The sequence below is a fragment of the Glycine max genome, chromosome 12, assembly GCF_000004515.6.
Source record: "Glycine max cultivar Williams 82 chromosome 12, Glycine_max_v4.0, whole genome shotgun sequence".
NCBI classification, from domain to species: domain Eukaryota; kingdom Viridiplantae; phylum Streptophyta; class Magnoliopsida; order Fabales; family Fabaceae; genus Glycine; species Glycine max.
Window position 1 is genome coordinate 41,155,825 of NC_038248.2, and position 15,984 is coordinate 41,171,808.

Consider the following 15,984-nt stretch of genomic DNA (forward strand, 5'->3'; position numbering starts at 1 on the left):
TCACCACTCTATACCTTACCTGAACATCGAAGTCCTTACTCAGGTATGGCCACTTCACCATCATCAATGACTAAGATTGAACACAGTCACGCCATTTTATTCAGTCCCTGTGAAACGCACGAACATTCTCGATCTCAAGGTTCGAGAAGAACAATAGGCAACACACTGCAAGTGTGTTTTGTCCTTTCTTTCTCGTACTTTTTAGTTTTTATTTTGAAATGATAGAATTCAAAGATTATAATATATTTAAAGTAGAACACAGGAAAGATGTTAGCTTTCTTACCAGCTTACCTGGATCATCCCAAAGGCTACAAATTCTCAGTGCTGATCTCAGCAATCCCGAAAGCATTGGAGTTTTCCATGTTGCTACCCCAGTTGACTTTCAAGTAAAGGAACCTGAGGAAGTAGTTGATAGTGCACTAAGGTTTTTTGAAGACATGCCTCAATTCCAAGACTGTGAAGAGAGTTGTTTACACTACTAGCGTTGGTGCTGTGGTTTGCAACAGCGAAGAAGACCAAGTGATGGATGAAAGCTTTTGGAGTGATGTAGATTATCTTAGATCTTCAAAGATATTGAAATGGTCTTATGCAGTCTCAAAGACATCGACAGAAAAGAATGGATTGGATGTTGTGACGATAGCTCCACCTTTGGTTCTTGGACCCTTCATTTGTCCTAAGCTTCCAGACTCAATTTCTGATGCACTGAATCTTAGCATTTGGTATGTGATGCAATTTGCTTGTCCTGTTTTCTATCATTTATTGTGTGTTAAATGTGAATCCTACTCTCACATTGGATTCGCATTCAACATGCGTTGAACGGAAATACTAACACACCCTGAAACTCTTCTCACTACGATAAAATGAGTAAAACAAAGGATACATGTACGTGATAAAGTTGATAACAATGTTTCGTGTGCTTGCTTCAGCTTCAGATAGTAATTTGTACTTTTCCATTTAGGCTGAGTGCTTGTGCTTGTGCTTGCTTCAACTCAAATAATACGAGAATTGAGAAATGCCAGAAGGCAATATTGGTTGAAATTTATGTGGAACGTGTTAAATATGGAATAAAACTTAACAGATAAGGAGTGAGACTCGCATAAATTTTAACTAATAATCAACAGTGAGTTAAATTGAGTGTTTCAGAGAATGTGTTGCAATGTTGACTTTTCCGTTTAGCTAAGTGCTTGTGCTTATGATTGTTAACAAAAGGAAATTTATGCAGGTGACAAAGATCCATTAGCTTTCAATGATCGGATTATGGTGCATGTGGAAGATGTGGTTAGAGTGCATATATTTCTGCTTGAACATCCTGATCCAAAAGGGAGGTACATATGTTCTTCATATAATACACCTGTTGAAAGGGTATATCAATTTGTTTCTGCCAAATACCCAGAGGTTCAACAACGAACAACAGAGTGAGTTTTTATTGTACTTCTGCATGCTGTTACACACTTGACATTCTTGATTATTGTGAATTTTTTTCTTTGATCTCACTGTAACAAATATTTTAATATGAGAAATGCTAGCATTACTCTTTCTATACTCTCTTTCTAACACTTTTCTTATGATTGGCCGAAATTTGTTGAAAATCAACAATCTTGGTGGGTAACACTTTTATTAATGATTCTATCTCTTAATTTAAATATGAGATCCACCAAAATTGGTTATTTCCAACAAATTCCAGCCAATCACAAGAAAGTGTTGGAAAGAGAGTGTTACTAGCATTCATCTTTTAATATTTCTTCTTGTAGTGCTTTAAAACAAAATAAAGGTATCAGGATACCAGATTTATCGGCAAAGAAGCTGATAGATGCTGGATTCAAGTTCAAGTATGGACCTGAGGAAATGCTTGATGATACAGTTCAATGCTGCAAAGAAAAGGTTACCTGTGAGGTAGCAGTGTTCCCTTTTTATGTCAGAACGGTTATCCACATTCCTTATAATAAGGCAATGCTTGTTAGAGCTACCAATAGGGACTTAATTTCTTCTGGGATTGGACTGCTATTTACAATAGAAACTAATGTCTGCAGTTCTATTACTTTTTTCGTTTGTATTAAATTAATAATTAATAATATGTGCTATGTTGGTTGTTGCAAAGTTGTTTCTTACCTGTTATGATAGTAAGAACAACGAGAAGTTTTGAAGATGCATTCATGGAATATTCAGTTTCTTATTTGTAAGTTTGAAACCTTTTGTTCTCTCTTCAATATAGCCAAGATTTTAAATTGCGAGCACAATTTCATCGCGTTCCTTGATATATTGGGAAATTGCAGACAAATTGTGGTTGTGTTGTGGTTGCAGAGACTAAAAAAACCTTGATGTTACTGCTGAAATTACGGCCACAATTGTTTTTCATAACCTTGAATATGGCTAGACTAAGGCGTGAAGTGAATACAAATTCACTGTGAGACAAAAACAGAACAAAGATGAAACCAAAGTAAATTTTAGTTACTCATGAAAGCTAGACCCATGATTGGTTATACTAGTAGACATCAATTTCACAAGTTTGTATCTTCACCTACACCTCTAATTATTGACATCTGACACTGGCCATATCTCTAAGAAAAAACAAAAAGATTTATCACTCCAAAAGAAACCAAAAAAGATTTATCATTCAGAACAAGAATTGTAGCTAATACAAAGTAAAACCATCATCATAACAAACATGCCAGCCACGTCTACAGGGTGGGGCATTCTCATCATACTCAGCACAACAACTCCATCTTTTCTTCCAATTGGCACGGCCAGTGTTTGGCCTGTCATTCTTCTCATTCCATTTGTATACTATTACTCCAGATTTATCACTCCAATCCCCATCAATTCCTTGGTGTGGTGGAGCAAATGAAAATAGACCCTTATCTCCTACAACATTGTACAGGTAAATTATAGTCATGCTTTACAATATTACAACTAAAAATAGTATTTTGTAACCCAACCCAATGGTGAAAGCATGACAGAGGATAAGAATTGGAATTTCACTATAATAGCCTATGTTGACTTCTAATGTAAATTTTCATTACCAGAGGTGAAACTCTAATTCTAAATAGAAAACAGCACCAGTATCACAAAAGTTTTATCTTAATTATTATACTTAGCAAAAAAGCATCCCCCAGATGATTTACATATGTATTGCTTACCATTGGTGTGGCCATGGAAGGAGCAAGCAAGTGGGGAATTATCTTCATCTGAGTAAAGGGTGTTGCACCTCAAGCACCGTTTCTTTGTTTGAATATGTGACGTGGCTTCTTTGTTCTGTGACCGTGAGCAACACTTGACCTGATATGATGATGATGATGATGATGGCTTGCACAGAAGGAGGCTTTGAGAGAAACTAACAGCAAAAACCATTCAGATTCACCCTTTTGATTTTACTTAGCAGATATAAGAAATGAAAGAGGGAAGTAACTGGTAGCGAAAAGTGTGCTCTTCTAAGAGTTCAGAAGGATTCTGTGTTTCTCAGAAAGAGTAAAGAGCGATGATAATGTTGGATATTGTCAGTGGCACTAGCAACAGAAAACGACACGATATGGCAAATAAGATACCTTATAAGCTACCAGTTTTTTCTTCTCTTTTATGTATAATAGCTTTTTCTTCTCTTTTCTTTTTCATTTTTATCCTCCTTAATTTCCTTGAGATCTTTTTTTAACGTTATTTTAATCATATAATTTTTAGTATCTTATCAAAATTAAACTAGTTTATAAAAATAAGATGCCTTATAAGCTATAATTTTTTATTTTCTTTTTCATTTTTATTCTTAATTTAATTGAGATTTTTTTTACTTTATTTAATAAATTAATCAATTGTATCCTTTTATTTAATTTTACATTTATCAGTTAATCTTAAAAAAAACCTTCAATTCAATAAACTAAGTTATAAACCTAGTTTATAAATTTGGTTAAACTAACTTATAGGTTAATCAAAATATTTTATGAATTACTAAATGGACTTATCAAACACACTTGAAGTATAATATCTTCTATGCATGGTTTGTATCGAATGGTATGGATTTCGTTGATCACATGTAAACTCTTATAATTAATTGTAGAGTTAGTTAAGATTTTAATTCTTGAACTTTTTTAAATTTTAAGTTTTTGTCTTCAAACAAATATTTAACTAGTTATGATGTTTCATCTTTTCTTTCGTTAATACTTTTGATCTTTACCCTTAAGTTTTATCATTAAATGATGGAGTGACGATAATTTTATTAATTTTATATTATATTTTGTTGGGATTTATTTTGACATTTTGTAAATGTCAAAAATTGTTTTACTAAGGGCTTTTAAAAAATTTAAAAATTTGGCGTTTATAACCGCCATAAAATGTTTCTACACGTCTCAATCAATATTAGTTCCAAAATTAAAACGTGAGGAGGAACCAAAATTCCAGAAATGAATACGTTGGGAGTTTTCAAAATAAGTTGGTGGAATCTTCATTTTCTTATCTATTGACATTAACGACCTGACTAAATGATGTTTTGGTAGGCTGATGTGACGAGACATGCAACTGAATTTGTTTTTGGTGAATATGCAACTGAATTGATGAAATAAGAAAAATTGTTCTGGTTAAATGACCTCTTCAGCTCCAAGGTCTATGTTATAATGATTGAAATGAAAATATTTAAATATTTAATAAAACTAACTGTGAAACTAGAGTTGATCACAGTATGAATCATTTAAGTCCGATTGAATTATTAGCTTAAACATCCATTTATTACATGGATAAATGTTGTCTCATTATATGGGTAAGCGTCCTATAATATATATATATATATATATATATAAACACAACAACCTTATATGTAACCCTTTTCTTGGCAACATTGAATTGCGTCATCAACCATTTCCTCTAGTCCACACTTGAACACGAATCCAGCATCTATGAGCTTCTTTGATGATAAATCTGATAACTTGATTCCTTCAATTTGTTTTAACGAGCTGCAAGACGAAACAATCAAATATTTGTTACAATGAGATCAAAGAAAAATCATTTACTTAAATGAAGAATGTCGAGCATATAACAACTTTAAGAATAAGCAAATATATAGAAACTCACTCTACTGTCTGTGGTTGAAATTTTTGGTACTTAGCAGAAACAAGTTCAGATATCCTTTCATGAGTCACCAAACATTGTGAACAATTATACCTCCCTTTTAGATTAGAATGTTCAAGCAGAAATATATAAGCTCTAGCCACGTCATCCACATGCACCATTGGTGCCTGAAGAAGCAAACCAAATGGTCCTTTGTCACCTACGTAAACTTCCTCTTATTTAGAAATGTCAAGAGTAAGCACTTAGACAAAATGGAAAAGCCACCAATACCATCTTTACTTTGAAGAAAGCACATAAATTAAACATATATAGTCATCCAGTATGTGTATGAACATCTATAGCTCCTTTCTTTAGTGTGTGTTGGAAAAAGAATTGTCACACATTTTGTCCAAGTGATTATATGAATAGAAATTGAACGTGTTGGTTTAACGTTAGATTGGACGGACAAATATTTCAGTGCATGTTTTATGAGAAATAGGAATTCGTAAGTTTTAATTGTCTAATGATTTCTCAACGGTAAACCAAATTAAACACAGAAGCTAAAATTTATTTTTCATAATTTTCATCACATACCAAATGCGAAATTCAGTGTAGCATCGACTGAGCTAGGAAGCTTTGGACAAATGAAGGGTCCAAAAACAAAAGTTGGAATTAGTGTGACAACATCCAATCCATTTTGTTCTCCAAATTCAAGCACTGCCATTTCTGTCAATGTCTTTGAAACCGCATATGGCCAACCAAATGGCTTTGAAGATCTAAGATAATCCACATCACTCCAAAAGTTTTCATCCATTACTTCCTCTTCTTTACCGTTGTAAAACACGGCAGAGGAACTAGAAGTGTACACAACTCGCTTCGCAGACTTGGAATTGAGGCATGCCTTCAAAATGCCAAGTGCACCATCAATGGATCTTTTGCTCACTATTTCTTCTGGTTCTTTTGATTCAAAGTCAACTGGTGTAGCAACATGAAAAACTCCAATACACCCTTCAATGGCTGCGCTGAAACTTTCTGGAATGTTGAGATCAGCGTTGAAAACTTGTAGCCTTTGAGATGCTCCAGGTAAATAATAAAGAAAGCTTGCATCTTCTTCGTGCACTATTTTATTTATAAAAAAAAAAAAAAACTCATTCGGTTTAGTGGATTAATATATATGTTCGAAAACAACCATAGTGTTTTTTTTATAATAAATATATATATATATATATATATATATATATATATATAGAAAAATTGTCACTAACTTTATTTACATTATTAGATCACTCTTCTTTTAGGGAAAATTGGCAATGCATACCATTACACTGTCATCTGCCATTGATTACAAACAGCATGTATTATAAATTTGTTGACAAATTGTCTATTTCTTTTAATTAGAAAATTTGTGGCAAAAACAACTACTGTTTTCGGGTAATACCCGAAGCAACACGTTGAAAACTGCAACATTCACATAAAATATAGTATATTATTATAACCCAGACAGTACACAAAATAATGGATCTAGCTAGACTTTCAGCTCTAAATTTTATGGTTAAATTAAGTCATAAAACAGCTAAAAATGATAAGCACCCTGAATAATGGACCTATATACCACATCAAAAATTAAGTTATATATATATATATATGAAGGAAACAATGACAATTAGTACTGCAAATATATGTAAGGGATGATGAGTAGCTTCTACTACGTACCTGGGTCGGGTCTTACAGTGGTATTAACAGAGTAACCATCTTGAAGGAGCCTCTTGATGATCCATGAAGCAATATACCCTGCACCTCCTGTAACACACACTCTTCCTTTGCTTTCTTCCATTTTCTCACACGTCACTCCTCTGATTAATTAATACTATGCACCCTTCTCTATCAACAGGAGACTGAGTGTAAATTTTTTTTAAAAAAAGTACGAGTACGTGTGGATCCAATTTTCTTCACGTGAAGGTCATTACTCATCAGGCCCCACCTAAAGCTCTTGAACTCTAATTTTAGTATTTAAAAAAAAACAAGATATTTATTAATGATATTTTGACTTTTATTTTCAGAAAAAAGTACTATTTTTATTTACATGATCAATAATATTAATGTATTGGAAAAATTGGTTCATCTTTAATTTTTTTATTGCGATGACTTTGGCTATAAGGAAAATATTGTTTGTCATTTTCATTATATATGCATTGACCAGCATTATTTTTTTTTCTTAGTTATTGCTCCGTTAGACCATTACTACATAGTGTTCTTTTTTTTTAGCAAAAAAATGGGCGAGACTACAGTCTCAAGGTTAGGACAATTTAGATTGGCACCCTCCAACCCCAAGGTTAAAGCAAAACCCACTGAATAACATTAACTATGAAGAAAAGATAATCTTGAGGGACATGTACCAAACAAAAAGCATGAGACAAAGCCTATAAACTACCTGAAGGTAAAGCCTCACGTACAAAAAGACTATTAATTAAAGTAGGAAACAAAATCCCACCAGCAAATTAAAAGAATTGGCAGATATAAAACATTGTTAGATAAGTTTCTTTAGAAGTGGCTAAGAAAAAAAATAAAGCCAACTTCTTCATAGGCTTAAATTAATTTTTTATTAGTTAATTTATAAATGTCCCGTCATGTTTCAGAGAAATTATAATTATAAATTAACTAACTGAGAACAAATTTTAATTTATGAAAAAGTTTATTTTATTTTTTTTCTTATTTTCTTTGGATAGAAGGACTTATAGAGAAACCTATACTCAAATAGACCCATACGAGAGACTAATGTATCTGCAGAAGGTGTACGTTTTCCTTGTGGAAGATGTGCCCAATCAAAAAAACCATACTCTTTATAAGCCAAATGCAGTTCCTCCAAGGAACTAAATTGGGGTTTTTAAAAGCCATAATGACTAAGGAAGAGTCAGACTCTAGCGACAACATATGCCAGCCTCTTTAGAAGGCGTTCTCAATAGCCAAGACTGCTGCCTTATGATTTCTAAAAATACCTCAAAAGTAACACAAACCTTAGATAATTCCTTATTCAAAGAATTATCGGTTATCTTGGCAAGGAAGCAAGTTCACTTCTTTTTTATTTTTTATTTAAAAAATATACTTATCTTGGAACTCCATGTAGAAATGTAGTTCTTGTTCTAAATGATGCATCCTTTTTATTTCTTTTGACTTTTGCTACATTTATATTTGTTTTGCTTAGAGATGTGGAGAATAATCAGACGTTCGGGTGAAGGTGCAAACTAGGGAACTTGATTGCTTCAATAAAAATTGCGAGTTTAGCTTCATGTTTGCTTTTCATCACAATCAATTTGCATTGTCACTATGATTTCAAGATTAAACTGGTAGGTCCTGTGATGTCCAATTACTAATTTACTATCAATATTATGTTATGTAAATAATTCAAGCCTTGAATATGTTACGGTAATTAAACGGTTTAGCTTCTACCAAGTAGCAAAGCATGTTATTGTAATGATTTAGCTTTGAATTATAAACACGAGTAGTGAAAAACAGGAACAGGGAACTGAAGCTATTATAACCAGAGCAATATTTCTTGTTTTAAGCAATTCAATTAAGTCTTCACATCGCCCTACCTAAAATTTCACAACTACTCATTCTTGTTTGTTAGAATTCATTGTTCAGTTCAAGATAGAAGAGAGAATTGGGAAAAAATGTGATAAATTGAAAATGGATCATACTGATAATGAGAAGGGCTGAATACAGCAATTCAATTACTTCATCATATCTCCCTACCTAAAATTTCAGGACTTAGACCATTCTTGTTTACAAACATCCAAATTGAAATGCATGTTCCTTGAAAGCATTTCTAGAAGTCATTGAACACTCTCACACCTTTATTACTTTTATGAAAGATGTGAATGTAGATTTGTCACAATCAATACATTATATGTTACTAGATATATTTAATACAAACCATATTACACTGGAAATAGCAGGTTTAATTGCCAGTGCTATCCAATCCCAAAAGCAAGCAAATCCCAAACCGTGTTTTAGCACAGATAACTGTTGTTTCATTATATGTATAACAATCCTCATCCTATGATATATAAAAGGGTACGCAGCACAACTACCTCACAGGTAACCCTTTTCTTTTGCAGCATTGGATCGCATCATCAAGCATTTCCTCAAGTCCATACTTGTACACAAATCCAGCATCTACCAGCTTCTTTGATGATAAATCTGGTAGCTTGATACCTTCAACTTGCTTGGACAAGCTATGAGAAGAAATAAGCAAATTTTCGTTTTGCAATGAGATCAAAGAAAAATCATTTGATTAAATCAAGAAGAATGTCAAGTGTGTAACAACATTAAGTACAACAGAAACTCACTCCATTGTGCCTAGTTGAAATTCGGGGTACTTGGCAGAAACAAGTTCAGAGATCCTTTCAAAAGTTACCAGACACTGTGAACAATTATACCTCCCTTTTGGATTAGGAAGTTCCAGCAGAAATATATGCGCTCTAGCCACGTCATCCACATGCACCATGGGTGTCTGAAGCATGAAACCAAAGGCACTTTTTTCTCCTGCATAAATTCCCTTTTGTAAATCTTAATTAACTATATGAAGCAAGTATACAAAACATGGTTATCATGTGTGTTCAAAATAGAATTGTTTGCTACACTTGCTAAGTAAGTGACATGAATCATGACCTTCAAGCAACTGTTAGTAACATTAATAAACGGAAGAAAAAAGGTGAATAAAATTGCATCACATACCAAATGCAAAACTCAATGAAGCTTGGACCGAGCCAGGAAGATTTGGACAAATGAAGGGTCCAAAAACAAAAGTTGGAATTAGTGTGACAACATCCAATCCATTCTGCTCTCCAAATTCAAGCACTGCCTTTTCTGTCAATGTCTTTGAAACCGCATATGACCAACCAAATGGCTTTGAGGCTCTAAGACTATCCACGTCGCTCCACGAGCTTTCATCCATCACTTGTTCTTCTATGCCACTGGAAGTCACAGCAGAAGCACTAGAGGTGTAAACAACTCGCTTCACAGTCTTGGAACCGAGGCATGCCTTCAAAATTCCTAGTGCGCCATCAATGGATCTTTTCGTCACTACTTCCTCCGGTTCCTTTAGTTCAAAGTCAACTGGGGTAGCAACATGGAAAACTCCAATGCACCCTTCAATGGATGCACTGAAACTTTCTGGATTGCTAAGATCAGCACTCAAAATTTGTAGCCTTTGGGATGCTCCAGGTAAGCTGGTAAGGAAGCTAACATCTTTCTTGTGTCCTACATTATTTTAAAAAGTAAATATTATTTTGGTTTTATGAATCAAATTGCTAAACATAAGTGAAAAAGTTAGCAAGACACTCTATGACAAACTTATTTTAATATACTGCTTTTTATTGATTAAAATAGATTTGTCTAAGTGATTCCAAGTAAAATTAGGGTTAAATAATTTCATCTTAAATGACTAATATAAATTAGGGTTAAACTTACTTTAATACAACATTTTTTCTCTCTAATTTCAATTATGTGAAAAGCTAGAATCTGAGTGTATTTTAATTAAGATTACTCATAGTTAGATATTCACACACAAAAAACCTACACCTCAAGATTTAAAGGAAACAATAACAATATTCAAAATAATTATTTAACATACATGGGATGTCTTCTAGTACCTGGGTGGGGTCTCATAGTGGTGTTAACAGAGTAACCATCTTGAAGGAGCCTCTTGATAATCCATGAACCAATAAAACCTGTACCTCCTGTAACACACACTCTTCCTTTGCTTCTTTCCATTTGCATGGCTTTTCTGAATTCTCTCTTGCTGTGATGACTGCTATATATCCACTTGTTTGGAAAGAAAAAATGGAAAATCAATTAATTAGAAAGTGACACCTATGGACTTTACTTTTTGTTCTTTTTTTTGGAAAAATGTAAATTATATTAAACCCAAAATGATACAACAATAAACGGGACATACTCCATAGTTAGAGAAAATCAAAAGTCTCCCTAACACAAAAAGGCCTATATCAAGTTGCTAAAACAAATGCAATAGATACGCTTGTCTATACATAAGAAACTTAATCGTGCTAATAACCTCTATTACAGAAAATTGATAATCTTCAAAAATCAGTTTGTTCCTAGACAGTCAAATGCAGTAAATTGTAATTACTATAACCAAACAAACTTAATATCTGTTCCTAATTGAGTTAGTGATATACTCCAATTACTTTTTATTCTTCTGTCGGCGTGTTATGGACTTCGTTTTCTTCAACCCACGTGTTATTTATAACTACACCTAATTAATTTGGACTAGCGCCGAAGTCAACAAACAACTACTAATATTATTTTTTAAAACTAAGTGGAGTACGAGGACCACTTTAAAATTTAGTATTATTTTTTAATGATTAGTAACAAATATGAAAAGTGAGGTATATTCTGTCAACAAAATGAAAAGTTGGGTATATTATTAAATAATGAAATAGTTAGGATGAATGAAACTTAAAATGGTTTTTGTATTGCTATTCAGTCCTCGATCACACGTTCATCCCTCGTGATCATGGACTCCAAGAATAGTCCAGCATTGTCGTGCTAATTGGTGACTTTATGAATAAATGGTTGAAAATGAGACGTACGTAACAGGCTAGTCCATGCTCCATATGAATATGATCAACAACATTTTTCCTACTTTGTCGCCTAATTTACGTAGCTTTTTTTTTTCTTTTCTTTCTTTAAGATACTTACTTAGAAGTAGTGATGATATATATGTAGGGCCAAATCTATGGTTAAGAAGGATTGCAAATGGTTCATGAGAGGAAGTATGATAAACGGCAGATTTAAATATTTTTTTAGTTTTTATAATTTAGTATTTTTTTTTGTTTTTTATTCTTAAAAAAATATTTTTCTTGTTTTAAAAACTTACAAATTATGTTTGTTTTGTTTTTAATTCTTAAAACACTTTAGATAGAACTTTGAATAATGAAAAAAAAAATATTATCTAAAGTGTTACAAAGACAAAAAAAAAATATATATATAATTTATAAGAACTAAAAATAAAATAAAAATTAGAAAGACAAAAGAAATTAAATTACAATGAATAAAAATATATTTAAACCTAAATTATATTATCTATTTTATTTTTTGAATAGAAAATTTCAATTATGCCCCTGTTTAAAAAATCCAAATGACGATGGTGTCCCATAATTGTTTGGAAAGTAAGAGGAGTTTTTTTATCTTCTTATTCAAAACTGAGAAGGGCCAACAAGGACAACAGGAGGTAAATGAGAGTGATGCATGAGTGAGCTAAATCAGTTCCACTCTATTTCTTCGAAACACCAGGTTGAATCATTGGGAACATGGACCTTAGCTTGAAGAAGGATCTGCAGCAAGTGTGTAGTTAATTAGCTAAGGTTTATTTGGCAAAGGGAAAGCAAGATCTGGGGTTGGTGATGTTGAAGCAATGAGTGTTTTCGCCAGCAAAAGACCGGGTCGATGTCATTTGAACCTTCGGATTCAAGCTAAGAAATGTTCATGGGTAAAAAAAAAGACATAATACTAATAATTGTATGGCTAATATAATTTCTATATTTATTATAAATTAATATTAGTAATAAAATATAAAGTTATTTGTTTTAAAATTTTAGTATTTTGTATTATTTATTAGATTTATAAAAAAAATCAAATTCAATAACATTATTAAAAAGTTATCTAAATTTTAAATATATAAAATATATTAAATAAAAAATATTCAAAAAATATATAAAATATTTTAAATAAAACAATATTAAAAAATATATAACATATTAAATAAAATCATATAAAAATATATATAAGATATTAAATAAAGCTAATAATAAGAAAATTTAAAATTATTTATTTAATAATTAAATAAATAAATAAAATTATTTACAATTTTTAAAAAAATTGAAAGCAAAACAAAAGAAAATAAAAATCCTAAAAAAACTTTACACGTAAAAAAAAGTTACGACTTCAAAGTCATAAAATATAAAAATAAAATAAAAAATTAAACTTACAACTTCAAAATTATAAAATAAAAAAAAACATATACAACTTTAAAGTAGTAAATAAAAAAAATTAAACTGAAATCATAAAAAAATTTACGACTTCGATTAAAAAAATTAATAAGTCATAATAGATGTCACATATTCCTAAAGGTATGTTTGGTTTACATTTTCATTTTCTGTTTTTAATTTTCATTTTCAAAAGATTGGAATTCTAAAAACATGTTTGTTTTGACTTCTTGTTTTCTACTTTCAAGAAATAAAAACACTGAAAATGTGTTTTCAAAAGGAAATATATTTTTATATTTGTTTAAAATTACATTCCTTGTCACTGCGTTTTTATTTTACCCAAAACGAGGTTCCTGGTTTTAACTGAAAACAAGATTTTATTGTTCCCATCTTTTTATTCGTTTGAGAAAATATTTTCAAAAATTTAACCAAACTCATTTTCATCACCATTTTCTATTTCCAGTAAAAATAAAAACAGAAAACTGTCAAACCAAACACCCCTAAGTGGCCCACTGAATACGGTTTCTATTTCCCATAGAGTTATTGCAGCTACATTTATTTTTGGTAATGCATCAAGTGGCACCATGTCTAATGCTATGTGATAATTGCCTTTTATTCATACATTTTAGCGTAATACCTTTTAGACTTTTGAGTTTTGTTTATGTTCATTTTAGTTGAGTTTTTATTAAAAACTTTATTTAGTTAGCATTTTTAGTTTATACCTTTTCACACTTGATCTTTGATTATTTTCTTGTGATTGCATGAACTTTATTAAATTCTATAATATTGGAGTTCTCACGAAGACAAAAGAAGCTCGTTGAAAATCATGGGAACTTCACACACTTTGTGCAAGATTTTGCACACCGCGTGTGAAAGTTCAAACACTACTAGAAAATTAACTTTTAACATCGTCGTGTTAACATCGGTTATGACAAAATCGATGTTAAAAAATACGCGATAGCATTTTTGTAAATAAGATATTATCATTAACATCGATTTTTTACAAACTGATGTGAAAAGGGGGATATCAACATCGGTTTTTTAAAAATTGATGTTGTATAAGTAATGACAACATCGGTTTTTAAAAAACCAATGTTATGTGTGCTTAAACAACATCGATTTGTTAAAAACCAATGTTGATATCCCCCTCTTAACATGATTTTTAAAAAACTGATATTGTCTTTGCTTAGACAACATTAGTTTTTTAAAAATAACCCATGTTGTTGGGTTTTTTTTTATAAAAAAAGGGTTTTGGCGTCTAAACCCTTTTTGTCTCGTTCAGTTCTCGGGTTCTTACTCTCCTCCTCCTCCTCGTGGCGCTGCAACTCTCAGTCTCCCTCTGTGACTCTCGCTCTCTCACTGTCACTCAACTCCTCGCGATGCGATGTGCCCACCATGCCACCACCGCATTCTCGTTGTGTGACTCTCGCTCTCACTCTCGCCCTCTCATTCTCGCTCTCACTCATAGCTCTACTCACTTTGGTTCTCGCTCTCGGTCACGAAAGGTTAGTCTTCTATAAATCGTTGTGTCTGTGTTTGGTTTTGATGGTGATGGTAAGCAAAAAGCTAGGTGTGGTTCCTTCTATAAATGCTTATTTATGTGTTTAGGTTTGGGTTCTTCTATAAATGTGTATTTCTTTTGTTAATGTGCATATTACTAACATGAAAATGTTTGTTAATGGAACTTTGTGCTAGTGTGAGAATTTTGTTGTAGCCTTAGGCCCACAATTTTTTTCAAAATAGGAATATCATTCTTGGTTTTCAAAAATGGGTATATGCACTACTGTGTCTTTCAACTATGTGGCATGTACTCAACCAAACTCATATGTTTTGGTTTACTATTAGTAGGTAGGCATACATATTTATTTTTAATAGTAACTTTAATGTTACAAATGGAGTTTAAAACGATGAATGAATATCAACAAAACTAGAAGGAAATGACTAAGACAATGATAAAGATTAACAAAAAACCAAAGGAAATGTTCAACCCATTTCATATTATGAATTAGGTTAGAAATTTCAAGACTATTCTCAAATAAGCATGACATGATATAATACATTTGCTTATATTATTTTGCTTGTTAAATGTAACCTTATGGTGAAGTCAGTAGGTCATTTGTTGTAAGATGGAAGGATGAACTAGAGCATATTTGGCATCTGCTAGATAGTAATGACAACATGCACTCTGTTACATACAACCAAGATCTGGTGAGCCTAACTCTACTAGCTGAATGGACAGAACCAGAGATTTTTATGGACTCGTTGCAAATCATCAGTGACCATAACCTATCTTGGACAGTGTTTTCTTCCTCACCATCTTCAAAAGTTGCTCTGAACCAAAAGCTTATCCTAAATGACACTCCTTGTACCACCAAGTTGCTAACTCAATCACTTTTAGATTCCTACTAAGTGGATACAAAGTGACTTACGGCAGGTTAATGAGTAATTAAGCACTCCTCAGTCTCTCAAGTTTTAAAATCATATACATATCTAATATGAATTTAATGTTAATGTCAGGGTGTGCAGAGTACCATATACTCATTTATGAAAGTTGCAGATTCACCCATCTAAACTTGTAAGAAATCACGGAGTGTATGATTATTTATAATCATTGGAGGAAGACTGCAAAAATTGGAAATGGATGGAGGACTTTTGCGCAATCACAAATTTTACAAGTTGGAACTCAAATTTACCAGATGCAACTTCTAACTTTGTTTTATTTTGGATTTGTTTGTAATTAAAGTGCATTATGCTATACTACTATCGATTTGTAAATTGTTTATAAGTCTTTGTGATATATTTTATGGGAAGTCGAACATCCTGAACATATTTGTGAGAAATTCTTGTTTATAAGTACTTTTGGTGCATGGTATATTTTGTTTAGAACTCTTAGTGATATGTTAATTTGTGTAAATTTTTGTTTATAAGTTTTTGTGGTATATTTTAT

At 32.0% G+C, this 15,984-nt stretch overlaps 3 protein-coding genes and 1 pseudogene across 3 annotated transcripts; 1 reads left to right on the forward strand and 3 right to left on the reverse strand.

Annotated features, from left to right (window-relative positions):
• On the forward strand, positions 1–2,445 carry LOC100794969 (vestitone reductase-like; annotated as a pseudogene).
• A 142-nt stretch (positions 2,446–2,587) lies between these two features.
• LOC100795502 (uncharacterized) lies at positions 2,588–3,549 on the reverse strand. Its single transcript, XM_003539594.5, has 2 exons — positions 3,138–3,549; positions 2,588–2,862 (listed from the first exon to the last, which is right to left on the reverse strand). Exons 1-2 carry the CDS (start codon positions 3,346–3,348, stop codon positions 2,633–2,635), a joined length of 441 nt encoding a protein of 146 aa, XP_003539642.1. The 5' UTR covers positions 3,349–3,549; the 3' UTR covers positions 2,588–2,632.
• Positions 3,550–4,665: 1,116 nt separating this feature from the next.
• LOC100786878 (vestitone reductase) lies at positions 4,666–6,897 on the reverse strand. The gene is made up of 4 exons (XM_003540485.4): positions 6,742–6,897; positions 5,623–6,147; positions 5,053–5,248; positions 4,666–4,934 (listed from the first exon to the last, which is right to left on the reverse strand). Exons 1-4 carry the CDS (start codon positions 6,860–6,862, stop codon positions 4,793–4,795), a joined length of 984 nt encoding a protein of 327 aa, XP_003540533.1. The 5' UTR covers positions 6,863–6,897; the 3' UTR covers positions 4,666–4,792.
• Positions 6,898–8,689: 1,792 nt separating this feature from the next.
• LOC100796029 (vestitone reductase) lies at positions 8,690–10,851 on the reverse strand. Its single transcript, XM_003539595.5, has 4 exons — positions 10,683–10,851; positions 9,766–10,290; positions 9,378–9,573; positions 8,690–9,263 (listed from the first exon to the last, which is right to left on the reverse strand). Exons 1-4 carry the CDS (start codon positions 10,807–10,809, stop codon positions 9,116–9,118), a joined length of 996 nt encoding a protein of 331 aa, XP_003539643.2. The 5' UTR covers positions 10,810–10,851; the 3' UTR covers positions 8,690–9,115.
• Positions 10,852–15,984: the final 5,133 nt, after the last annotated feature.

Excerpts from the sequence above, each read along its gene's own strand:
- LOC100795502 (XM_003539594.5), bottom strand. The coding sequence starts at position 3,348 with ATGGTTTTTGCTGTTAGTTTCTCTCAAAGCCTCCTTCTGTGCAAGCCA. Across the intron at positions 2,863-3,137 it reads CTTCCATGGCCACACCAATG|GAGATAAGGGTCTATTTTCA; the intron begins GTAAGCAATACA and ends ACAATGTTGTAG.
- LOC100786878 (XM_003540485.4), bottom strand. The coding sequence starts at position 6,862 with ATGGAAGAAAGCAAAGGAAGAGTGTGTGTTACAGGAGGTGCAGGGTAT. Across the intron at positions 6,148-6,741 it reads CACTGTAAGACCCGACCCAG|TGCACGAAGAAGATGCAAGC; the intron begins GTACGTAGTAGA and ends TAAATAAAATAG. Across the intron at positions 4,935-5,052 it reads TTTCAACCACAGACAGTAGA|CTCGTTAAAACAAATTGAAG; the intron begins GTGAGTTTCTAT and ends TTCGTCTTGCAG.
- LOC100796029 (XM_003539595.5), bottom strand. The coding sequence starts at position 10,809 with ATGCAAATGGAAAGAAGCAAAGGAAGAGTGTGTGTTACAGGAGGTACA. Across the intron at positions 10,291-10,682 it reads CACTATGAGACCCCACCCAG|GACACAAGAAAGATGTTAGC; the intron begins GTACTAGAAGAC and ends AAAATAATGTAG. Across the intron at positions 9,264-9,377 it reads TTTCAACTAGGCACAATGGA|CTTGTCCAAGCAAGTTGAAG; the intron begins GTGAGTTTCTGT and ends TTCTTCTCATAG.